This window comes from Chlorocebus sabaeus, chromosome 8 (genome assembly GCF_047675955.1).
Source record: "Chlorocebus sabaeus isolate Y175 chromosome 8, mChlSab1.0.hap1, whole genome shotgun sequence".
Lineage (NCBI taxonomy): Eukaryota > Metazoa > Chordata > Mammalia > Primates > Cercopithecidae > Chlorocebus > Chlorocebus sabaeus.
In genome coordinates this window covers 22,164,440-22,189,807 of record NC_132911.1, presented here as the reverse complement: position 1 = coordinate 22,189,807, position 25,368 = coordinate 22,164,440, and the positions used below count along the sequence as shown (strand labels likewise).

The 25,368-nt window shown below is 53.0% G+C and overlaps 1 protein-coding gene across 2 annotated transcripts; it reads left to right on the top strand.

Annotated features, from left to right (window-relative positions):
* Window positions 1–642: 642 nt before the first annotated feature.
* Window positions 643–7,246, top strand: EGR3 (early growth response 3). Of its 2 annotated transcripts, none has more exons than XM_007961912.3 (2): window positions 643–2,570; window positions 3,867–7,246. In XM_007961912.3, exons 1-2 carry the CDS (start codon window positions 2,417–2,419, stop codon window positions 4,874–4,876), a joined length of 1,164 nt encoding a protein of 387 aa, XP_007960103.1. In that variant the 5' UTR covers window positions 643–2,416; the 3' UTR covers window positions 4,877–7,246. The 2 variants fall into 2 exon arrangements, with proteins under 2 accessions (XP_007960103.1, XP_072874094.1); XM_073017993.1 differs by lacking the exon at window positions 643–2,570 and adding an exon at window positions 2,588–3,047.
* Window positions 7,247–25,368: the final 18,122 nt, after the last annotated feature.

Below are 25,368 nucleotides of genomic sequence, written 5' to 3'. Positions count from 1 at the left end.
CCCTCCCTGCAGCCGCCCGGGCCCCTCCCGCACCTAGCCAGGCTCACACCGCCGCCCACGTCCCCCGACCGGCCTCGCGCCCCCCCCCCCCACAGGGAGGGAACCGGGGGCGGGAGGCGCAGCCTGCCCTGATTCTGACCGGAGCGCGGGACCGCTGCAGCGCGCTCCCTCCCCGAGCCGCGCGGGCGGAGGAGAGCCCGGGGGCGCTGTGGCTCCCTAGTATAGGAGTGGGGAGCCTGGCGGGAGAGGCGGCGGGGGTGGAAAGAGGGGGCTCGCGGGAGGCGGGAATCCCTCCTTTCCTAAGAACTAGAGAAGATAGGGGGAGGCCGGGCCCTCCTGTCCCCAGCCCTACACCGAGTAGAGGGGAGGGGAGGGGAGGGGAGGGGAGGGGAGGGGAGTGAGGTTGTCATCCACCTCCACCACAACGTGCAGCTCGGGAGTTCCTCCCACACGTCCCCGGCCCGCGTGGCCCTCCCACGGCGTGCGGCCCGGGGATCCTCTCTTCCTCCTTGTCAACACTCCCACTCCCCCCGAGAAATGCACGTTCCCCCAACCCCGACTCCCCAGCAGGGGACGAGGGATTCACCGCGCCCACGCGGCCACCGAGGAGGGAATCCTCCCCCGCCAAGCCGAAGTGATTTGGGGTCGCACCCCCATGCTCCCGCCCTCTCCTCCCCCTCGCCCGCGGGCCGGCTGCGCGCGCCTTGGGAGCAGGCCCCAGGGAGCACAGCAGCCGCCCCCGGGATCTGCTGCCGCTCCGGGAGGTGACAGCGCTCCGGGTCGGCACACAGGCCGCCCCTGACTGCGGAGCGCCGGCAGCCAGCAATGGGGACAGCCCTGTGGAAGGCGAGGAGGAGGGCAGAGACTACGGGAGACCGCCAGTGGCTCAGAGACTGTGGGTTCGGCGTCCTCCCGCTGGAACTCAGTGGCGGACCCTTAGCAGGCAGCAGTAGACAGCGACTGCGCCCGGGCCTGCTGGGCCCTCCTGCCATCCTGTGGCCACAGAGGCTGCTTGGAACCGTTAGGGAGTTTACTGGGGATTCAGTGCACGTGTTATCCCTTCAACTTCATTATTTCCTCTTCAGCACCAAAACCGCACATCCTCGACCCCAGATGGATGGGGCTCTTGTCTTTGGCGCAACTGCTGGGGTGCTCCGAATCTCGTCGCCACTGCGCTCAGCCAGGAGTCAGCGCCGGGTCAGGGGCCCAGGGAGGGGCAGGGGCGGCGAATCAGAGTGAAGTTGGCACAAAAGTTCTTGGGATATTGGACCAAGGAATTCTGACACGTTGGAACACCCCCCCCCCAACCCTGCGCGCAGCTCTCCTTCCCCCCACAAAGGGAAGCACTCCCTTTCTCTTAATCTCGGATAGGATCCCAAACGCTGGAGCCGCTGCGGTAGCTGGGGCGCAACGCACGCCTTCCGGGTTCCCCAGCAGTTCCCGGGCTGCAAAGGGACTTTGCCAGGTGTTTTTAACTCTCTTTCTAACTGCTAGGGTGTTGGAGACCACTTGCAAACAACCCCACCGCATCGCCCATCACCCCCCAATGCGCTCTTCTAATGCAAACCTCAAATATAACACACACAATGAGTTACTGGCGTTTCGACTCCACGCTACGCGCTTTGCGCTTTGCATGCAGCTGTAACCTTCTTTCCTCTCTCTCGCATTCTTCTTCTTTCTTCTCCCCTTCTCTCTCTTTTTTTCAAGAGCCGCGAGCGGTGCGGGCGCCGCACGTTGGCTGCGGCCCGCTTCCTGCTTTCTAATGTTCCATTGTGAGGAGCTTCCATTGTGACGTCGCGCCCCTTCGGCTGGGCTTTGTCTGTCCATATATGGGCAGCTACGTCACGGAGCTTTCCCGGGGCTCAGATAAATAGGCTGGTGGAGTTCCCTGGCTGGGAGCTTTTGGGCAGCAGTGAGCTTGCTAGGAAGCGGCGGGGCTGGTGGTGGTGGTAGCGGCGGCGGCAGCGGCGGCAGAGGCGGCGGCGGCGGCGGCGGCGGTGGCGGTGGCGGTGGCAGATCGGGGGGCGGGGGGGCGGCGGGCGCGTGTCTGTTTGCGAGATCAATACTGAGGCCGCGTCCGACCCCCTTGAGCCGAGATCCCCTCAGCCCAGCCCCCACCCCACCCCTCGCACACGCCCCACCCACCCCCCCACGACCCAGCCTCTTACCGCACCAGCTGAGGCACCCAAGAGGATTACCCCCTGGGGCCCCCTCCCGCCCCCCAAAAAAGAGAAGATCCCCTCTCCTGGCCCATCCCTTCCCTTCTTCCCTCCCCCCTCCCCCCGAACTTTCCCTCTCGCATGCTTTTCCCCTGCACCACGGATCGCCTCTCGGATGCCGCTTCCCTGGAAGCTGCGTTAGGAGCGAGCGGCGGCGGTGGCGGCGGTGGCGGCGGCGGCGGCAGCTCGGGAGTGCTATGACCGGCAAACTCGCCGAGAAGCTGCCGGTGACCATGAGCAGTTTGCTAAACCAACTGCCTGACAATCTGTACCCCGAGGAGATCCCCAGCGCGCTCAACCTCTTCTCCGGCAGCAGCGACTCGGTAGTCCATTACAATCAGATGGCTACAGGTAAGGGCGGCGGGGAGGCGGCGAGGCAGCGAGGAAGGAAGGGGAGAGGAAGAGGAGGAGGGGACGACCTGGTGATGGATGGATGGTTGGATGGATGGATGGATGGATGGATATATAGATAAATGGATGGAGAGATGGGGGCGCGCTGGGAATTTTGCGGGGGGCGAGTTGCTTTTCCCACCCACTCCTCCCGCCCTCCTCGATCGAGAAGGCTAGGTTGGCGACGCCACGGTAGAGGCTTCGGTTCTCCCGGGTGGGGGCAGCCGCCGACCGGAGGGAGGTAGGTGCGAGAGGCTCTGGGGTTCTCCCTCACCACGCAGGGGGCCCGATCGCCGGACTACGCGCAAGGCGTGGTGCTGTCGCCCCCTTCCCGGGAGGAGCTCGGCGTCTTTTTCACCCGCGCTCTCCCCCCTTACTCCCTCAGCCTCCCACCCGGGATGGAGCCATGTGCGGCGTGGAGTCCCCGCGGTGGGAGAGGTACTGCGACGCTGCCTTTCCGGGGCGTTCAGCAAAGCCGTGGGGGTGTGGGGACGGCGGGGAGAAGGAGGGGGCTCACCCGCGGGGCGAGGGCCTGCCACGGGGAACGATCTCCGGGCCGGGGAGCTGGAGAAGGGCGGCCGATCCCGCCATGGAGACGCCGGCCGGTTTTCCGCCGCTCTCCACCCTCCCTAGCTGGGGCTAGGCTTTTCCCCTTCAGCAAGAGCCTAAAGCTCCTTCATGCCCGAGGAGGCTGGGGCTGGGGTAGGTGAAGGGAGAGCTCCCTTTGAGGGCGGCACCCTTCTACGCTCCAGGGACAAAGCGTCGGAGCGCTCTGGGTCGGCAACCCGGGAGCAGCGCGCGTGGGGGGCATCGCCGGGGAGGGAAGGGCGCGGCGTCCTGGAGCGGACAGGGCCAAGGGAAGAGGCCGAGTTGTGTGCGGTGGAGAGCGAGAGCCCAGCGCGCTCCGGGTCTGAAACTACCTGTAGCTGCAGCTACCTGCCCGCCCCACCTCGGGAAGAACAACAATGCTTCTCGCGCGCGCGCGCGTGTGTGTGTGGTACGTGAGTGTGTGCGTGGCTTGTGCGGTGTGTGTGCAGCAGCCACTCCACACCCCGATCCGTAGTATTTTGCTATATCCAGGTTGCGCCCGGGAGCGCGGCACCGCCCGCTTTGCGCCGGGCTCAGCGTTCCTCTTACCCCATGCGCTACGCACTCCACCCGGCCGCACCCTCCGCACCTGGGCAAGGACCTGGGCCCCGTGGCCCGGAGCCGGCTCGGCTTCACTCACCCCTCCCCTCTCTCCCCCGCTCTCCGCAGAGAATGTAATGGACATCGGTCTGACCAACGAGAAGCCCAACCCGGAACTCTCTTACTCCGGCTCCTTCCAGCCAGCCCCCGGCAACAAGACCGTGACCTACTTGGGAAAGTTCGCCTTCGACTCCCCTTCCAACTGGTGCCAGGACAACATCATTAGCCTCATGAGCGCCGGCATCTTGGGGGTGCCCCCGGCTTCAGGGGCGCTCAGCACGCAGACGTCCACTGCCAGCATGGTGCAGCCACCGCAGGGTGACGTGGAGGCCATGTATCCGGCGCTACCCCCCTACTCCAACTGCGGCGACCTCTACTCAGAGCCCGTGTCTTTCCACGATCCGCAGGGCAACCCCGGGCTCGCCTATTCCCCCCAGGATTACCAATCGGCCAAGCCGGCGTTGGACAGCAATCTCTTCCCCATGATTCCTGACTACAACCTGTACCACCACCCCAACGACATGGGCTCTATTCCGGAGCACAAGCCCTTCCAGGGCATGGACCCCATCCGGGTCAACCCGCCCCCTATTACCCCTCTGGAGACCATCAAGGCATTCAAAGACAAGCAGATCCACCCGGGCTTTGGCAGCCTGCCCCAGCCGCCGCTCACCCTCAAGCCCATCCGGCCCCGCAAGTACCCCAACCGGCCTAGCAAGACCCCGCTCCACGAACGGCCCCACGCGTGCCCGGCCGAGGGCTGCGACCGCCGTTTCAGCCGTTCGGACGAGCTGACCCGGCACCTGCGCATCCACACGGGCCACAAGCCTTTCCAGTGCCGGATCTGCATGCGGAGCTTCAGCCGCAGCGACCACCTCACCACTCACATCCGCACTCATACGGGCGAGAAGCCCTTTGCCTGCGAGTTCTGCGGTCGCAAGTTTGCGCGCAGCGACGAGCGCAAGCGCCACGCCAAGATCCACCTCAAGCAAAAGGAGAAGAAGGCGGAGAAGGGCGGTGCACCTTCTGCATCCTCGGCGCCCCCTGTGTCGCTGGCCCCAGTGGTCACCACCTGCGCCTGAGGATCGGGCCCCCAGATCCCCACTTTTCCCCTCCAGTGCCTCCCGGCTGCTAGCCTGAAAGCAGCGGGAAAGCCAGCCACGGAGGTGCAGGGGCCGCGCCCTGGTCTCTCCATGGACGTGCGGCCCCTTGCTCCCCTTCGACGCCCCCGGTTCCCAACCTTTCACGCCGGCCAGCGGTCAGGGGCCAGGGCTGGACGCGCCTTCCCCTCGCGGTCCCCCACTGAGCCAAGGCGTGGGAGCGGAAAGGTGGCGTCTAGCCCGCTTTGTTCAGTTCGGATCGCCTTGATCCAGGGGCCGCCGGGCCGCGCCAAGGACCTGCAAGGGACTGAAGGCGGAGCCCATCCAACCCTCGCCCGACCCAAACACCTCATTGTTTCCCCCACGTCTCCCTCTGTACCCCCTCGAAGACTCGAGAGGGGGAGGGGGTAAGGAGCGCACCAAAGCGCAGAGCTTGCTGCCCGCCGCACGCACGCGCGCCTGCGTGCGGGGATGCGCGCGAGTGTGTGCGTGCTCGCGTGTGTGTGTATGTGTGTGTGAGTGTGTGTGCGCGCGCGCAAGCGTGTGTGTGTAAGACTCTTGAGCTGAACTGGGCTGTGTTTACCCCAAACTCTTCCCCACCTCGGGTTCCCAAGCCTCTGGGAGATGTCCCAGGCTGGGGGTCCGCACGTGGCTGGAAGAGGTGGTCTTCCATCCGCTCTGAAATCATGTTTCTTAGAGAAATGCCTCGGATGCCGCCGACGCGGTGCTGCTGCCGCCGCTTCGGGTTTGGCCCCTCAGAACCCCTCCTTTTCTGAGCGCTTCCCTCTTAGGCCTCAGGGCAGTTTGATCTGTGGGGAGAAAGAGCAGCCATCGCTGAGCCTGCCTTTTAAAATATATGTGTATTTCCCTAGCCCCACTCTAAGAAATCTACGTTCCTGAGTTTGCCCTCTGCCCTCCCGCTTCTTCCCCTTCTCCCCTCTAAACCTTCTCCCATCGCTTCCAAAATCTTTTCCCAGAAAGGCAGGCTTCAACCAGCCACTCCAGCTTTGTGTCTTCTCTCAATTACATAGCAATTTCTCCTTCCCACCATCATGGGGAAGCTGGCTCTGCTTTTGCCCTTTGTCATCACCAACACAACAGATAGAATTTAAATATATGTATATGGTGTGTGTGTATGTATGTGTATGTATATGCATGCATGTGTATAAAAATGCACATGCATATATATACATAACATACACACAATATGTATTCCTAGCAAAATAAAATCTCTAAGGTACTTGGTTATCCAGTGCAGTGCACCGGAATAAAGAGAATTTGTAGGCGTATACAGCTTTAAATGATTTATTTTTTATGAAAATGTTAACTGATGAGATTATATCTACATACGTGTGTTATGTGTGTGGATATACATACACACATATCTGTACATATACATGAGTGTACATGTGTACACATACACACATATATGTACGGATATGTGTGTATACACATATACGCATCTCTGTCCAAAATTTCCTCAAAGATATGAGGATTTTTTTCATGAATCCATGTTGATGAATGAGGTGTCTCCTTTCCATACCCAGTCTCACCTTCTCCCCACCCTACCTCACCTCTTCTCAGGCACCCCTCTTTCCCAGCTGTCCTGCCAACCCTTCTCGCACAGGGTGGCTCCTTAGAAGTGGAGTAGTAGGGAAGGTTGCTCTCTGCCACAGCTTCCAGCGCGGTCTTGACTGAATGTACTGTTCCTGTTAGCGTTATTTCTCCTGTGGTCAGTAAGCTGCCCAGAGAGAAGGAACAAAGGTCTGGAGTTTACAGAATGTCTGTTTTTAAAGTCACTTTATGCGTTTTCCACTTTTTTGTTTTTTAAGGAAAAGAAGTACCATTTTGTTTTGTTTTGTTTTGATTTTTGGTGGTGGATAAATAATACTAAAAGGACTCTAGTGAAAAGGGGGGAAATCGAAGAGCAGGGGGTTGTGAATATCCAGGTACTTGGACTTTTTGTAGAAGGAGAGAGAAGAAGATGAAGTTTGCCAGGAGGGCCCATATTTTTTCAGCTGAAGGGTAAAATCTTTCTTTGCAGAGACAGTATTTTGCTGAATACTTTTTATAATGTGATGATTATTAAAAAAGCAAAAATTTTGGTCACTTCCAAGCTAGAAGGAGGAATCAGATACCCTTTAATATTTTTTCCTCGCTCCTTCTGGTATATGCATGTCACTGCATGATAATTGAGTTTTCCTTTGTTTTAATAAAACTGTTCTCAGACATTAAGCTAAACTAAGAGAAAAATAACTTTGTTGCCAAAAGGTTGTGCTATCCAGATTTTTTATATGTCTGCATGTTTTAAAAAAAAAAAAAGCAACAAAAGAAAATGCACTCTAACTTATGTGAACTGAGAGAAAAAAATCAGGTTTTAAACAGGAAAACCTATGGGGAATGATATTTTTTGAAAGACTTTTGTATAAAGTTGAGTACTTAGAAAAAAGACAAACCAGATGTAATATATTTTGTGGATGTTTTTATTTCTTGGATTTATAGTACCTTATACTAAGGTTAAAAAAAATATGCTTGATATTGTGAAAAGGTGAAATTCTTCACCAACATTTCATTTGCTCCTTTGTCATATTGTAATGCCAATATAATATAGTTAATGAAAACAGCATTTTTAAAAACCGAAATATTGAAATGGTGTAATGTTGTACCATTTGCACTGTGAGCAAATGCTAATACAGTAAATATATTGTGTTTGCTGACAATCAGCCGGCCTATAAATCTCCTTATTTTATTTCTTGTTTTTATAGCATAAAGCTTTAGTTTGGCCTGTTTTTTGTCTTGGGTTGTTTTTGGCTGGTGATTTGTTTGATAGGTTGTTATGCCTGGTTGTGCCATTCTTCCTCTGAAAACTCTCAAAGTGGAAATGTGGCACTTGGTGTTATTGGAAGTAGGTCAGAATTTTGTGCAAGGTTCTGGTGTTTCAAATAGTTTTTAGTGTTTACTGTGGTACCAGGAGAATAGGCTTCCCCTCCACCCTTCTGTAAGCCTCACACTGCCAGAGGGGTTAGGCGAACGGGTTAGGTAAATTCATGGGAGTCAGGGCTGGTGACTGGGAATCTTCTAGAACCTTCTTTCCAGTTTCCGATGGATATTCGGGGGTAGAAGGGAAATCTCCCGGTTTATTAACAGTTGCTCTAGAGACAGTCTTAGGGAACGCCAGAACAGGACACTGGAGGGCCTGTCAGCCACATTGAGTAGTTCTCTTGCCAAAGCTTTCGAAGCCTGAAAAACAGGTGGAGACTTGACCAAGGTTCTTCAGGGTTGGCAAGATGACCAGAGAGATTGGCAGCTCTTCTGTGGTCAGATCACTGGAAAAAATCAGGTTTTAAACGTCTACAACTTTAATCCCACTTAGATGGGATTCCTCTAGGCCTCACTATTTGGAGCTGCCTGGTAAAGTTGAACCTCGCTGAAAACCAGCTCCTATGAATGACCTAGGGATCCAATGCCTTGAAAGGAAGAAAGAACATTTGGGATTTGCAGAACACACGGGGAATGTTTGCATAGCCTCAAACTGCCATACCTTATTATTTCTACCTCCCATAAAAGCAATGCTTCTCCTATCCTCCAAGCTGTCTTCCCTAGAACATTCCTCCTCCTTAACTTAGTTTATTTGCCAGCCCTAGAGCTTTCTCCATTTCTCTTGAGGAAAATGTATCCTCCACTTCCTTCTTGTGTCTGCATCTCTATTTTGCACCCCTCACCTTGTTCCCCATAGTCCTTAGAAGACTTTATCCCTTGAGGCTTATTCTAGAGCTGTCTTTGGACAAGTCAGTTTTTGCTGCCTCCCCTTCTTCCTGCCTGCCCTCTAAAAAAAACTCACCTGGGTTCCTTTGCAGTTCATTTCACATATGATCTGCCTCATCCAGGTTTAGGGGCCTGGTGTATAATGCTGCACTATGTAAATGCCCCACCAGATTGTGACTGGGGTCTGTGTCTCAGACCGTGAGGTGCAAACCAGGTCAGCCACAAAGCAACAGAAATGCCGTGTGCCTGCTCAGAAACTGCTCTTCGGCACCCCCAAGGCAGGCCCACCACAGAGAAAAATACGGGTGGTATTTCTGGTTGACTATAGTTATCAAGAAGTTGAGGCCAGACCTGGGTGGAGGAGGTAGGCTGTGGCCCTAGAAAAGAATGTTTTTGAAGTAAGAGATGAAGAAGGAGAATACAGTATGGAATCTTAAATTTTCCCACCCACACAATTTTAGGTCACCGGCTGCCATCTTGAATTCCCTTCTCTTCATGAAACTTAAAATTTCAGACTGAGGCTTCAATAGCCTCAGAGAAGTATCCTTCCTTTTTAACAGAGGGAATCCAAGATGGCAGAAAGGTCCTGACAATTGAGCATATAGTCCATCTCTTTGCTAAACTAGATATTTCCTTCCAGATTTCTGTGTGTTTCTCAAGTGAGTAGTATGGGAGGAAGATACTGTCCCTGAGTGTCTTCACAGTCAGCATCCAGCCCCACCTGCACCTTCTCCAATCAAACCAGGCCTTCGGTGTTACACTTTCATCAACTGTGTACTATGCTGCATGATTAATAAACTCACTATCCATTGGTGGATATTACTCAACCCAACCTGGTTCAACCACTGGGTTACTTGGCAATACGGCAGTCCGCCTGGCTGGCACCAACCCTGTGTGGTGTAATCACTGATTCACACTTTGTAGCTAGATAAGACTGTCCCAGATAGCATCACACCAGCTACCCAACCCGCCTAGGTTTTGTAAATATGGGGAGAGGAGACTCAACCCCGAAACTCAGGGATGAAGTAGGGAGAAGGTGGAGGCAAGGCCTAGATGGGGCTATCATGGGAGGGAATTAGTAGAGGCTTTGCAATGAACAGGCCCTGGGCCCTGGGGCAAAATTAGGCATCAAAGTATGGAAGGGGTAGAGGTATAGCTCCTCCCAAGAACCCCTAGGGTGTTTGGGGATGAATGAAAGGATGCCCCACACACGCGCGCGCGTGCACGTGCACACACACATACATCTTGGGAGTGGTGTACTGAAAGCGATGACTCTTTGCAAAATTGTACTTGGTGAACTGGGGTTGAGTGTAAGTGAATTACTTGGAGAGAACATGGGGCAAGGCATGGCATATGTTTTTGTGTGGTGTGTGGTAGAAGTGGTAGTGGCAAGTGTGTAAGTGTGTCTGTATTCACAAGCATATCAAAAAGAATAGCAAGGTGGATTCTGGTGAATGAAGATAATAGCTCATGGCCAGTTGTTATTGATCTCCTTTTGCTAATCCATAATTTGCTTGTCATAGATGAGGGGGTTGTGAGCTGCCTTTTCCTGCCCCTGATTAGCTTCCCTGGTGTTCTGGAACAATAAGCCTGGGGAAAGCAGGAGGCTTCTGTGTGTCCCAAGAGCTAGAAATCATACTGGCAAAATCTTAAGGACAAAGGGGAAATAACTGACTGTCTAAAAGGTGCCGTGGAGTTTTAAAAATAGGTCATAGTCTCAGATCTATCCCAAGGGGTTCTTTCCAGAATAACCATTCTTTGTGCAGAGAGGAGAGGGTTCTCCAGAGGAAAGGGAAGAAGGTCCACATGGACCACACAGTCTCACTCACTGGTCAGACATCCGCAGAGGCCAGGAGAGCCCCTGGCCCTGGAGCCTTCTCCCAGCATGTCAGCTCTGGAGTGTCACCATTCTTGTGGCTTGAATGTTTCCATCAACTCCATCTCTAATATTTTTAAAAATTGGTCATTTTCACAGCCCCATGTGAACAGGAGTAGGCCAGGGTGGGAGATAGTGTCATGAAGCTTTCCCCAATTTGCAGTAAAGCCTCTGATGTGTCCATGCCCAGGCAGGATAGGACCAGGCCCTGACTATTCCTGCTCCAGAAGAGTCCCCATCCCTGTCACAGCTGGTTCATCTCTAGCCTGGAATTGGAGCAGTTCCTGCCACCACCTCTCCTGGCTTCCACCATCCTCTGACCCCAGGCTGGGAACACTATTTCTTCCCCTCTAGCAAACACACAGATGCCTAGAAGGATGTTTTCTGAGCAATTTTACCAGGGAGCTAATGCAAACAGAACATGGCTACAGAGCTGCAAACAAGAAGAATGTCAACAAAAATGTTCTAACTTCTAGGCTGGGTGGGCGCCAGACTGTGATTCCATACAGCTTCTTTCATACTGCCTACCTGCTTCTGGGTCTTGCCTCCTCCAGGGAGGCCCCCAGTGCATTCTCTCAGGACATGTGTGGCTTCTCTGGTTTACCGAGACCCTGCTCTGCTCCCAGGGTCCCTGGATGAGGAAGGCCCTTCCTCTGGGCCTCAGAAATGCCTTCCCGGGCCCCCAGGCACCCTGTGCTGCTCCTATCAACCCCTCCTTCACCCCATTCCAGGGTAACTCTGGGGTTCCACACCCTCCAATCCTATCCTTGCTCTGATGGTGCCCCTGAGCTGAGCCCTGCTCATGCTGCTTGGAGCACGATGGCTGTCCTTCGGGTTGGTCCTTCCCACCAGACCTGCCCACGGCCTGCAGCCTTCTCTGCTTGGGCCTTTTGTTGTGGCATCATGACCCAACCAGAGACAGACTGCTCAATGATAGATTTGTTGCTTGGGATTCCCTTTTGGGTCACCCACTGAGTTCCTAGCTAGAGTCTCAAGAATGCCTCCAGCTCTCAGCTCCCTGGAGGAATAGAGATGTCTGTCACCCTTGAGTCTGGGGACACCCCAAGCCCTCTTCAGTAGAAGTTACCCTTGTCTGTGGGCCTGTATTCCTTGAAATGGCTCACCCCAGGGGTGGCCATTCACTCACCTAGAATCTGTCAATACCCTGTTCTCACCAAAGAGAGAGAGGTTAATGGCAAGAACAGAACTGAGGCTTTGGGCCCTTTGGTATCTTTTCCACAACAGGCTGCAAGAGAACACTTTTTACCTTAGCGTCACCCTTCCACGTTGTCCAGATGCCTGACAGTCTTCCATTCCTCCCCATTCCTTTCTCTGCACTGCTTAGGAAGGTCAGGTTGGTCCAGCAGGAAGGACAGAAGAAAACTTCCAGTACCCATGGAACCCCAGGGTGCTAATGAAAGCCTTCTTTTGGGTACTTGTTATTTAGTTAGGTTTCAGTCCTAAAAATAAAGAGGCAGTTTGATAACCTGGCAGCTACTCTAGTTTTTCTCCTGGGGCCCTTAACCCACTTTGGGACCATCACCTCCCTCCTACATCTGAATCTCAACTCTGCCACTTTCTGGCAGTGTGACTCTCAGCACGTTCTTAGTCTATCTGACCCATTATTTCCTCTTGTCTTATCATTGCTGTTGCGGAGTTTAAATGAGATACTGTGTATGGTGCCTGGTTCATGGTGGGTGCTCCATCAATGTCATTTATCTTCCAGGTCCCTTACCCCGTCCCCATCCTCCAAACACAGTGGCAAGAAAACAGGCTCTGTCTCCACTGGGGATCAGTACATCAATTCAAACAGCCAGGGGACCTCGCAGTCCCTGCCACCACTCCCAGCCCCTACCATCCACTGCATATCTGTGTTCTGAAAATAGATCCTCTCCACCCTACCCCCTAATCCACTCAAGAGAACATGAGTCCTTTCCCCTCTTGGCCACAGCCAAAGTTCATTGTTGTCATTTCCTGGACTAATTCCTGACCCCTCCTCAGGTCCTTTTGTCCCATCTATCTCGCTGAGATGGGTGGATGGGACACCTTCCTGATCCAGTATCATCTGCAAAGTTAATTAACGTGTCATCGGGCTGTTGCCTGCTTCCTGATCCTTATCAGGGATTTAAATAAAACGCAGCAGCCCCAGTTCTGCCCCGTCCATCTCTTTCCCTTCATCTTAGTCATCGGTCCTTGATCTCAGTCTTCTGGCTAGTTCTTAGCTTCCAGCTGCAGGGCTGGTGGTCCTGCTTCTGCCCAGGCCTGGTCAGGGGCAGAGTTGACATGCAGGGCTTTAATTCTGTCAGAGAATCATGGACATCAGGGCCCTTACCTCAAGGTCCCACTTCCTTGGGTGATTCCCCCTAAATGTTAGTCATAAGGGACCTTAAGATGCCATTTAGTCCAACACTCTCCCTTTCGGATAAGGAAACAGAGGCCTAAAGAGGTTTGTGACTTGTCCAAGCTCATACCTCAAGGAGGGGCAGAGCTGAGAATTCAGATCCCGCCGATCAGTGGAAGGTCCTGCAGAAAGGTTAATTGCTTCATTTATTTATTTAAATATGTGTCAAGGGCCTGCCATGTGCAACACGTTCTAGGCACTGGGGTTATAGCAGTGAACAAAAAGTCCTGCATTGTCACAGCTTACCTTCTCCAGGGCAGAAACAGATGAAAAACAAAGAAGCAAATATGTGTTGTGTCCTATTGTGATAATGGAGAAAAATACAACAGAGGAAGGAGAATGGCTAGCATTGGGAGAAGGGGATTACAATCACATATGGGTGATCTGGGACGGCTTCACAGGGAGGGGTCTTTCAGCACAGGCCCAGGAAGTGACAGGATGGACCACGTGGTCATGTGAGGAAGAGCTGTCCAGGTGCAAAGGTCCTCAGGGGATGATGGTGTTCTTGGAAGTTCGAGGAGTAACATGGAGGCAGAGTGGCTGGAAAGGAAGGGAGTTAACAATAGGAGATGAAGTCGGAGAGACAGTATGGGACCAGGTCACAGGAGCGCTTTAAAGGAAATGAATGTGTCCAAAAGCTGCAAACAAACGCTGAAGGCTAATGGTGAGGGAAAGTCCCCATGACCCCTGAGCAGAGCCCCAACCTGTACTAACTGAACTGCCAGGCCAGCCCTGGGCTGCGGGTACCCTGTCCTTTCAACCCTCAACGCCCCCATTCCTCTGCCTGGCTCTGTCATCCCCTGACTGCAATCTCCTTAGCCTTTCTTTCACATCTGAGATGTCAAAGACCACCAATGATTCCTAAACTCCAGCCTGGCCAAGCAGAGACAGAAGTGCCTCCTTTGAGAACTGTAACCGAGAGCCTTCTCTCTTCCTGTTGACATTTGCCTTGGTACCGAGTTCCTAATGAGATGAATGACTCTTCCTGCTGCCCAGCCTAGGAGTGGGAATCTCCCTTGGCCTCATCTCTCAGAAATCGCTCCTGCAAAGCCAGCTCCCTCTTTTGTCTGTGACTAGACTGACCATGTTCCCTCCCTTGACAGAAAGCTGGTGGATGGTCAGGTTCTTCCAATACGGTCACATTCTCACCCATACCCTAGGCCCTGAGCAGGCAAGATGGTACCCAAAAAATCACTTGATCCACAGTGCCACTTGCCACATCCTTTCTTTTTCCCTGGATTCTGGCAAATCTCCGTCTAGTAGCATCATTTCTATAACCTAGTCTAGGCAGTTTCATGCCTGAGAAAAAAACATTTCTTCCTCCCTCTCCCCACCTTTTTTGGTCTTCCATTTCATGCCTCCCAAAAGTTCCCCTCAGTTCTTGGCTTTTCCTTGCAACTTGGCATCATCCAGAGCTTCTTCACATCTCATTCATTCATCCATGAATTTAGCAAAACTATTAAGCCAGGTAATGTTCAGCATCGGGGTGGGGTGGTCACAGTCTGAAGATGAACAACACACAGTCCTTGAAGATCTTACACTCTGTCGAGGAAGCAGATACAAAAACAGATGATTTCAATACACTGGGACTGGTGTCATGATAATGGTTCATTCTGATAGGAAGGCGCCTAAATCAGAGTTTGGGGGTAAGTGGGAAGGATAGGGTGGGGTAGGGAAGCTTCCTGGAGGATCTCAGTCTTCTTTCAAGTCCCACATCAATAACAAAACCACTAAGCTGCTGAGGACTTCCTACGCACCAAGTGCTGTGCTAAAGGCTGGACATGTATTATCCCATTGGACTCTAGGTAGAGTAGAACTACCCCAGGGTGCTCACCGGGTAACCTGTGGGGCTGTTCACTCTGTCCTTTCCCTGGAGGAGGAAGAGAAAATCCCAGTGGCCCACAGGCCCCAGGAAACAACAGAGCAGCTTGGCATCTCTGGAGTATGCCCAGCTGGCTTAGTGGAAGTTGTCCAACCCAGATGACATGTCCCTGTGTTACATTCTGGCTGCTTCTCCTTGCTACAGAGCAGAGTTTTCTGGAGTTTGAGGAGGGATAAGCCTCCATCTTTGGATTCTTTGGATACGGGTACAATATCCCTCCAGGTGACCTCCACCTACCATGGCTCTGTAGGCACTAGCTCCTCAGCCCAGGACCTGAGGTGGTGAGCTGGGAGGAAACGCACCAGACGTGCTTTCCTTCCCGGGGTGCTTAGGGTCAGGTTCCACAGTTCCAAGCATGGCCAACCTCCACCTTCCCCTCTCTCAGCCCATCCACTTGCTTCTCCTGTGCTGTTGGTTGAAGAGATCAGACAAAAGACCAAGGCTGTGGCTCCAGTTCCAGCACTGCCTCTCTCTGACCCTGAGTCAATTTCTTAACTTGGCTGAGCTTCTATTTTCCTGTCTGACAGTGGGGATAATATACCCTTCTCCACAGAGTTATTGAGAGGATCCACTGGACTGTAAATTATGAAAAAGAGCTGTCCTTTCAAAAAAGCCAAAAGAAGACTGTTGGAGGAGGAGGTGGGCGATGCCATTCTCCTTCGACAGGTGAATATACTATGGGGAGACATTTCTAGGTGGAGCTACAAGCCCAGTCTGAACTCAGTCACTATTCTTACTAGATCAAGTGAGAAGACCACACAGGATTCAGATGGCTCAGAGGTGGCAAGCTCAGGAATAATCCCTGCTTCACTGTTAGAAACTGTATTTTCTGCGTCTTAAGACATGGAAATCTCCATCCAATGAGGATGTAGATCATTGAACAGATGTACACCCTCTGCACTGCACTGCATCAGGCATCAGGAGACCTGGCTTCTAGTCCTGGCTCTAACATGAGAACAAAGCTCTATGACGTCTGCAAAGTCACAGCCCTTCTCTGGGCCTTGAAGTCCCTGTTAGAAAATCAAGTGGTCCCACTAGAGAATCCATATGATACCTTCAGTCCTAAAGGGCAGAAGTCCCAAGACTGTCACTCTGTGCAAGACCCACCCCCATGTCACGGCTGGGGACTGAGCCACGGCTCAGCAATGCTAGCATGAGACTCAAATGCAAAGATCCTGCTTCCCATTGCCTCAAAGTACCAGCTCTCTCTCTCTCTCTCTCTCTCTCTATATATATATATATATACACACACACACACACACACACACACACACACACACACACACATCTCCTCCTAAGAGCCTCCAAGGCGCCATTGGCTTCTTGGGGCTCTGAGTCTGCCGGCCTCTTTCCCTGACTCCAGTTTCTTCTGGCCTGAGCCAATGGGGCAATGTTCTGTGACTGCATTTGTATCTTGGGTTGTGTTTTTAAACCCATTTTCTCTCATATTTGCCTGAAAAATATTTAGAAACTCATATACAATGCAATCCTCTGGTTTGGGATCCCATTCAACCCAATGCCAGAAATGCTTCGCAGTGGTTTGCGGTACTCGGATCACTTCCTCTCTGAGGACTGGAAAGCTCTGTGGACTTGTAGGCTCCTGAATGCAGCCTCTGCTCTAGTGAGGGAGCAGCAGGGTCCCCAGAGGGCTCAGAATCTCTGCCTTTGGGGCCCTCCTGAGAATTCCTGCTGCTGGGAGTCTCCCGTTTTGGGATTTCAGCCTTAAATCTACCATCTGAGCCGCTGCCCTACCTGCTGGGTTTTTCCTCCCAGATCACCATCACAGGTCCCTCCTTCATCTCAGGAAAGGACCCAGTGGTCCTAGAAGCCCATCCCTCTTTTCATCCACAAAGCCCAAGTGTGCCCCACCCCATCCTCCTCCCAAACTCTGCCCGGAACCAGCAGCCCCTCCCTGCCAGCACGCCCTCTTGCCCTTATCTCCAGCATCACCCATTTATTCCAATCCTCACCCCACTGGAGCGTCTGCTGAGTTACCCAACCTCCCCTAGGTCAAGCCTGTGTTGGATGAGTTGAGTCATTACCTCCATCTCCTCCCAACCCTCCCAGGTCTCAGGAATTGGGCTGGTTTGGCAGGCTGGGAGGGAAGCCTCCATCTCTTCCATGGAGGCAGCCTCCTGGGACCAGGATTTTCCGGGTATTGAACATAACTTTGTCTTTCCCGGAACACCCTCTGTCACCAACTAGACCACCCAATCACCCACCTGAGTTTGCTCACTGCCCGTCTCCCCACACTAGCTCCTTCTGTGACCAGTCATGGAAACTTGGACACAGCAATGAAGCTCTCTGGGCCTCAGATGACACATCTGTGAAATGGGGGATAATGATACCTCTCCCGCCCCAGGGGAGGACGCGGAGCTGCTACTATCCCATGGTCCTCCTCCAGCTCCCCTAGGCTGCTCATCTCAGCTCCCTCTCTCTCTCTTACTCTTAGAACACCTCATGTGCAAGCACTTACGATTCTTAGGTCACTATGCAGCCTAGTCTCTGTGCCACCGGCTCTGTCCTTGGCTCCTACCTCTCTCCCATCCACATCCTCCCACCCTTGGGGTCTTGGTTTGGTGACAGCCACCAAACAGGAACTGCAGACAAAGCCCCCAGAAGTTCAGGCCACCTCTTCCTTCCTTGCTCTACCCCACACTGTCCAGGCAAACCCAGAGGTTAGACAGCAAGGTCCAGATTCCCTCTGGGGACAAGAAGCCAGGCTCTGTCCTTAGTTCGCACAGCATTCTGGAGCTGGCAGGGCCCAGGACGATCCTTTGTGTACAGCCCGGGTTCTGTGGCTCCCATCTTTGTGCATGCCCTGCACACACATGCAGGCAGCAGCCCTACTCAATTCTCCCACGAGCACACGCTCTCCTGCTCTCCCTCCCCCTTCTCTATTTCTCTCTCTGAGCTGTGCTCCCAGAACACACCCTCCCAGCCCACCAATCCTACACACGCCACTGCGCTTTACAAGCATCAGCTCAAGAATCTCCCAGTTCCCCGCTTGCTCCCTCCACTCCATCTCTCAAACTCCTCCACCCGCAAAGGGTGGGCCCTGTCTGCCCACAAGACTAGGATGCCTCAGCTTCTCCAGGCCTGCCTTTGTGGGAAGAGTCTTTGCTGGCTTCTTGCAGCCCCTCACCTCCCCTTCTCTACAGGCAAAAGCAGCCCAAGGCCCCCACAGCCCGGGCAGCCCCTCCCCAGCATCTGGTGAGAGGACAAGAAGAAGGAAGAACTGTGGGTTCTTTTCCCTGAGACTCCTAGATTTTGTACCAAAATGCAGGGTGTGCTCCTGTTTGCATTTTTTTTTTTTTTGTTTCCTTTCTGAAAATAACCATGAAACTATCATTTCCTCCCACTGCCTTTTCCCTATCTTATTTGGATTAGCAGAGTTGCTGCAAGAGGTGGTTTGGAGCCACTGACAGCCTCCTTCCCTGACCTGGGTCCAGGGAACTCACAGGTGGCTTTGGAGCAGGCGCTGCCAGATGGGTGCTGCCTCCTCTGGGGTGGCAAGAAGGAGTGCAGGCACTGGGCACCCTGGGGTCACCATGACCTCCTCAATCAGAGACCCCTGGGAAACCAGGTGTGAGCCTGCCTTGTGCCCACATTGGTAAATATCAGGAACAACCTCAGGCCTGGCTTCCTCTCTGTAACTTTTCTGGAATGGGGGAGCAGCAGCTCAGCCCTCTCCCTTGGCTGACAGGTGGAGAAGATGCAAAGGATACAGGGTCTCCATGTGGGAAGGGGACCAATACAGAAGAACTGGTGCTTATATAAGAAGAAAAATGGGGTGCATGGTGAGAGGGGGTGCCTCTCTTCTCCCTTTGTTTGTATCCAATGCCTCCTCCCACGCAGCTGTTCCAGGCCTTCACGCTGCTCCCTGAGAAGCAACCTCAAAAAGATCCAGCTTCAGGGTTGGGGTCAGTCAGAGAGACCCCCAAAGGAGCCTGTCTCTTATGACATCCAAGGGCCTACAGGGCACAGCCCACCGAACCCCACCACTTGCTTGAGAAACTGAACTTCCCTATAATTCCAACACTTTGGGAGGCCGAGGGGGGAGGATCGCTTGAGGCCAGGAGGTCGAGGCTGCAGTAAGCTATGATCACGCCACTGCACTCTAGCCTGGGTAAACAGCAACACTCTGTCTCAAAAAGATAAAAAAGAAAAACAAAAGAAAGAAAGAAATGAAGGGGGCAGCAATGCAGGCCTCCCTGCCCTGAGGATGGTTCTTTCATGAGGCCCCTTGCCACAGGCCTTCAACCTCTGAAGCCCACCACTGCCTGACTTGTTTCTGGTTGAAGAGGACCCCGGGGGAGGGCCCCTCTGCTGGTGCTGCCATCCCTGGGGCCTGGCCAGTTGCAGTTCCATGAAAAGAAAAGGATGGCTGAGGCTGGAAAAGGGGACCACAGACTAAAGTTGCTTGTCCTGACCTTCCTGGCAGAGGGCGTTGGTGCCCATGGGAGCCTTCCTGCGCTTGTTTAGCCTCTCTTCCCTCCTGCTGTGTGCCTTCTTTGGGAATTCCTTCCTGATTAGTCCAGAGGTACAGCAGGCCAAGGCTGGAGGGTGGCAGCTGGCCTGGCCTCAGTGGCACCACTGTCTCCTCCTATCCATCAGTGAGGCCTTCTCCATATGCCCCTCATGCTGGTTACCACCTTTTCACTGTGACCAGATTTGGCATGTGCCCCATCTAATTTCTCTAGGCCAGGCTGCTGCAGTGGGACCTCATCACTTTCTTTGAGGGTCCTGGCTTGCCCCAAAGGTGCAAGCCTTGGTATGAAATCCTCCCCCAGCCCCGTAGTCCTTCCTGACACATCCACACTATGCATCCCTTAGTTCTGCCTCTTCCTCCCCAGCAGGACCCTTCTCCTCCCCCAGGCTGAGCTCCTGGGCTATTTGGGGCACTGCCGGCCTTGTGGTGTAATCAGTGCCCGCGGATAATTACCACCTGCCCTGCCGGTGTCTGGGGGCTGTCTCCACCACAGCAGCAGGGGGTGGACGCTGGGCAGCCAGGCCTGCAGCAAGGTCAGGCTGGGGCAGTCCTGCCCTCTCCCCAGGCCTGCTGCTCACGCGTGGGACTTGCAAGGATTCCCTAGGAAAGCCATGCGTTCCTACAAGCTATGCTCACCTGGGATGCTCTGTGGCTTCAGCTGGGGGTGGATGGCTATCCTAGCCAGGGGACAACAGTCCTGAGGCTACTCTATGCACCCACAGTCAGCCCAAACCCTGTTCTCCCATACTGCCTTCTGAGGTCAGGGGATATCCCCTGGCTGCTGACCTCTGGACAGAGCAACAGCCAAATCAAGAGGGACTTGGATTTGACCTTCAGTTCACCAGGCCTCATCATCTTCCTTCAGGGAGGCGGCAATGGCTAATGAGATGACTGTGAAAGTGAGTCTACTATAAATGCTAGCTTCCTCCCTTTTTGCTACATTATTTTCTGCTCCAAGGCAGCCTGGGTTTAAATGCCTGTCCTTCTCACTTAGCCAACTCTGTGACCTTGGGCAATTAGTTCAGCCTCGGTTTCCTCATCTGTAAAAAGAAGATGATCAGAGGAGCTGCCTCACCAAGTTACTGCAGAATACATGATCTAATACATGTAAAATGCTTCGCCCAGTGCCAATGGGACTCTACAATGGTGGGTATTATTATTGGGAACTGCAAAGGGCAGAGAATGGGGGTTGGGAGCATCCATACGCCAGCTCTAGGATGCCCAGGAAAGCCAAGCGGGGCTGAGGGCACAAACCACAGGCAGCCCCAGGGTTGGACATTCTCTATTGCAGCTAAGATCCTGGAGGCTGTGGTGGGGCATCTCACAGACCTTCTCCATCTAGGAGCACCCACTCCCAATCTTTTGACCTCATTTCCTGTAACATGGTGCCATATAAGCTTTTTGAGGCCAGAGCACACCAAATACCTGTGAATACTTTATTTTGCAAAGAGAAAGTCAGCAGCAGCTACATCCAGATGAAATACTCGGATCTTGAGAGATGCAGAAATTGAATTATGTTTCTGTCTCTTCCTTTCCTGTTACAGTAAAAAGGTTATTTGTCCTAATGCTTAAAGTTCTTTACACAAATATTCATGGCCCTGTCACTTGAAAGGCCACTCAGATAAATAAATATCTGCTTTCCAGAGTGAAGCATTTGGGGGTGGGTGGTGAATGGGCTGAGGGGCTGGGCCAAAAGACTAGGACTGACAAGGTCAGCCTGCCCCCAAAACAACCAAGCAACCCAGCACCATTTTCTCCCTGCTTCAGTGCCTTCCCCAGCAGGGCCCAGAGCTCCCACTTCTGACACCTTGCACCAACAGGCTAGACCAGAACCTTAGCTCTCCAGCCTCACCAGTGCCAAGGTGGGAGCAAAGAGGGCCGCATTGGGTAGGAACATCAGTCAAAAGTACTAGATACTGCCCCATGGAGATGGAGAAGAAGGGAGAAGGCCAAAGGGTGGGGAGTGGGGCGTGAGCACCAACCTCACCTCCCAGGAATGTCTCAACCCCAGCTAGAGCCATGAGGGCCCCAGCTCAAGAAAGCAGCCTTAGCCACACCACAGCCTGGCATGAGCCCCACATCAGAGCCATCCTGAGCCCCACCTCAGGAGCCATGTCTTCAGTGATTTCCTCTGACTTCCCCTTCTGGGTGTACCCTGGAGCTACCTGGAGAAACAGGCCATCCAGACCCAACTCAGAATCTCAGGAGCCTTGGACTCAGTGGTCCTCCTGCCAGTTATCTCCAATGGGCACCTCCTATTGTGGGTCTGGGGGCATCTTAGAGCCTACCTGTCAGGGGGCTGCCCAGGCTGGACAACACTCGGCCTGATGCCCAGGGAACATATCATCCTGGGGGGATTGTTTTCCCTACTGGTGCACTCTCCCTCACTCGAGTCTCCTCTTGGGTTCTGTGAGCTAATCAGAGAGAAGGAGGGGGAGGAGGGGGTGCTGCTTGCCTTCCCCGTTATCTGCAGCAATCCACGGTGACTAATGCTCCCAGTTGGTAAAAAGGCAGTGTAATCAAAACACTTTTTTTTTTAGTCCTTAAAGTTAGTCATTCTCCCAGAGTGGAGGAAAAAAAAAAAAAAAAAGCCCACAGCAGGCACCACGAGATGCAAGCTGAGAGGCCTGCACTGCTGGGTGGAACCAAAGCATTGGCTGTGGCAGCTCCTGTGGGTCAGATGCCAGGGCTCCTCCTCCTCTGGGCCCTTGGGTATCCTTCCTCCACACCCACATTTGTTCTTGCTTTCCCCAACATCTGGGCCTTCTGATCCCTGAAGGACATCCATGCCATGTCAGGGGCTGCCCTTTCCTCTCACCCTGCCCGGTGCTGCCACCTGCTGGCCTGGCGCTCTCCGTGCTGGAGGAAGCATATAAAAGCTCCCAGGATGAGGCCCAGCTTGGCAACCTGGTCGTAGGGTGGTACTCCCTCCATCCACAACCTGGCTATTTAGTAGCGGTGCTTCTCCTGGTTCCATCTGCCTGCTGGCTTCTGACCTGACTGTGCCTTGACAGAACCATAGGTTGTTGGAGGTCAAATGGCAAACTGTAGTGGCAAAAGCATACGGATCAAAGCTAGGGTACTTAGGTCAGAAACCCCATTTCAGTGCTTCATGAAGCTATACTATACCTCCATCATCTGTGAAATGGTAATAATGGTAGTATCCACCTCACAGGGTTGTGGCAAGGATTAAATGTGAACTGCAGAGAATAGTGCCTGTCATGTCATGAGTGCTCTATTATTATTGACTTATAATAAAAATAATAACAATAAAGTGGAATATAAACCATCTCATTGCCCTTTCTTGTCCAAGGCAGACATGACTAATCAATCACAGAACTTCCCCACTGATGGCAGATTCCCCAGAATCCTCAACACTGCATTCCAGGCAGACAATCAGAGCAGGCACAAAGGATGATATCCATTCGCCATCCCAGATCTAACCTGGACTTTTCCCATTGCAGTTAAGGAAAATGAGGTCCATAGGGGGACAAGACTTCCTCAAGCCACTTGGGGGCAGAGTCACAGGTCAGACAGGCGTTCCTGGTTCTGCCTGCTTCTTGCTGGCCTGGCTTCTGATGTGTCACTTCACCCTGACCTTTGAGCAGTCCATGTGGGCTTCCTGCCACTGGAAATCTCACCTGATTTCTTCCATCTTCTCCCACCCTTGTTCCTCCTATGTCCTTGCCCCCCAAAGGCCCTGGGAAAGCTATTGTTCTGAGACATCCTACTGAGCAGGTACAGAGCAGGGAGAAGTGGGGCAGTGAGGCCACATAGAAACCTGAGGCCTGTGTCTGAATATCTGCAGGAGCCTCCCTGAGGAATCAAGACCTTTAGGGCTCCAAGAGAGCTGAGCCCACCAATTTGGCCCTGTCACATTCAGTTTTTCAGCCTTAGCCTGGTGCTCTAATGAAGCCCCTGACAGCCCAGGTCCAGGTTCTGGGAATGCTCACTCTTTACTAATGAGAGTTGGTATGGTGAAAGACTCAGGGGCCAGCCCTAGACTTCCGTGTGGGAAAGGCTGGGAGAGGACAGGACATGACAATCCCAGAAATGAGGGTCAGGGGGAAGTACCTGCCTACCAACTTCTGAGTAAAAAACTCCAAGGAAAAGTTGGGGGCTGATGGCGGAGCAGGTTCTGCTGCTGCTTTTCCTCTCATAAACAGCTTTGCCCAGAAGTAGACCTCTGCCACCTGAACACTCTTTTAACTTCAGGCTCAGACTTCTGGGGAAGAATCAGTATTTACAAGGCTGGAAACCAGGAGCATCCACCTCTACCCAAAGTGCCTCCACTCTCAGCTTCTACTCAGAAACCCAATTTTCTCTTTTCCATTCCTTCCCGGCAGGGGCAGGATCAATCTGTATCATGCTGTCCCTTTGGTTATAAATAAGAAAGATATAGCTCCCGACCTTGTAGGCTGAGTTTTTCACAACAGTGGGAAGTGTTTGTGTGTCTCCATGTTCAGCTCCCCAGGGATCAATGCCTCATGGCACAGCAGGCTCAGGACAGCAGGATGCCTGACTGTCCCTCCTCAGCCCAGTGCCCCTCTAGCTGAGTGAATGAGCCACAGGTAAGGAGACCAAGCAGGCACATTCCAGACTGACTCCTGGGAGGACACCATTCTTTTTAGTAACCTCAAAGATCCTGCTGGGGACATTAAAGATTTGAGGTGACCTGTCAACTGCACGGCCCCAGAAAAATTCATATTTAGCTTTATCCAAGATATCGCCAGTTTCTCAGACCTGCCCACTTCTCTGGGCTTGCCCCTCTCTTCACCTGCCTTTCCCATTCTCCTATTTCCCCAGAGTCTCTAGAGTCAACAAGACAGCTGACTTGGAACCTTGCAATGCTGGAGACTTTGGGGATGTGATCTACCCACTCCATCTTATAGATGAGGGGACCAAGGCCACAAAGGGGATGTGACTTATCTGAGGTCAGTTACAGTGTCAAAGGTGGAACTAGAAATAGAGCCCCAGACTCCTCCAGACTTGTAGTTCAGAACTTATCCATTCTAGACCTCTAAGATGTGTCCGCTGTCCTCCAGCCCTGAAACAGACTTCTCCTAGGATATGGCAGTTACCTAGGCTAAAATTTGGAAATAATTATCCCTGTGGGGCATAACTGAGGGAGGCAGAACATGGGGAAGGGAGGAAGCAGGTGGGAGAACTATTCACAGGTGCTAAATGCCAGGAGTCTCCTAAACCCACAACAGCCCTTCCATCCATCACACTCTCTGCAAAGCAGCAAGGACTCTCTCTCTCTCCCTTCACCCACACTCTCTGCCCAGGCTGCCCTTTGGTGACTTCTCCTCATCCTCCTTACTCTTCAAGGCTGCTCTTGTTCTCATTTTGGCCTGTTTCCTGAGGAACAACATGGTGATGAAGCTGATCTGCACGATGTGCTTGGGGACCCAACCTCCATTGGAAACTTTGAGTCAAACTATGGACTCTCAAGAATGGAAACAGAAAACACAAATGAGAGACTGCATCCTGTGGCCCACCCTCCTACCCCTCCTGCTGAAGCCCTCTACTCCACCCTAGGAGGTCAGAACAAATCATACACTACTTCTGCTCTAGGTCATTGATCATATCTTTCACGGTTAGGTCATTGATTAGCAACTCCCTAAGCAGTCGCTGAAGCACTCCTGGTCCATTTTAGGAAGGAGAATTCCTAGAGAGAAGGTCACTGGGGACCCAGCAGCACCTGCACGGGCCTCACTGCCTTCTTGTCTCTCTTCTAAGGCAGGGAGGTACTTAGGGGTGAGGAAACCAAATCAGCCCAGAATCTCAGGCAACTTGTGAGCCACAAGGCCCTGAATTCTGACTTTAGGAGACCCAAGGCAAGTCAGCTGCTTGTTGGACCTGTCTGTGTTTTTGCCATGGTAAGTTCCCTCTGCCTGGAGCCTCCTCACCCCTCATCTCAGATTCACCTGGCTAGCCCTGATTCTGCCTTCAGGGCTTGGCTTACACACTGGCTCCTCCTGGAAGTCTTCCCTAAAACTCCATGTGCTGCCTCAGGGTCCCTTTCCAGGCTGCCACCACACCTCATTCTATCCCA

Excerpts from the sequence above, each read along its gene's own strand:
- EGR3 (XM_007961912.3), top strand. The coding sequence starts at position 2,417 with ATGACCGGCAAACTCGCCGAGAAGCTGCCGGTGACCATGAGCAGTTTG. Across the intron at positions 2,571-3,866 it reads TTACAATCAGATGGCTACAG|AGAATGTAATGGACATCGGT; the intron begins GTAAGGGCGGCG and ends CGCTCTCCGCAG.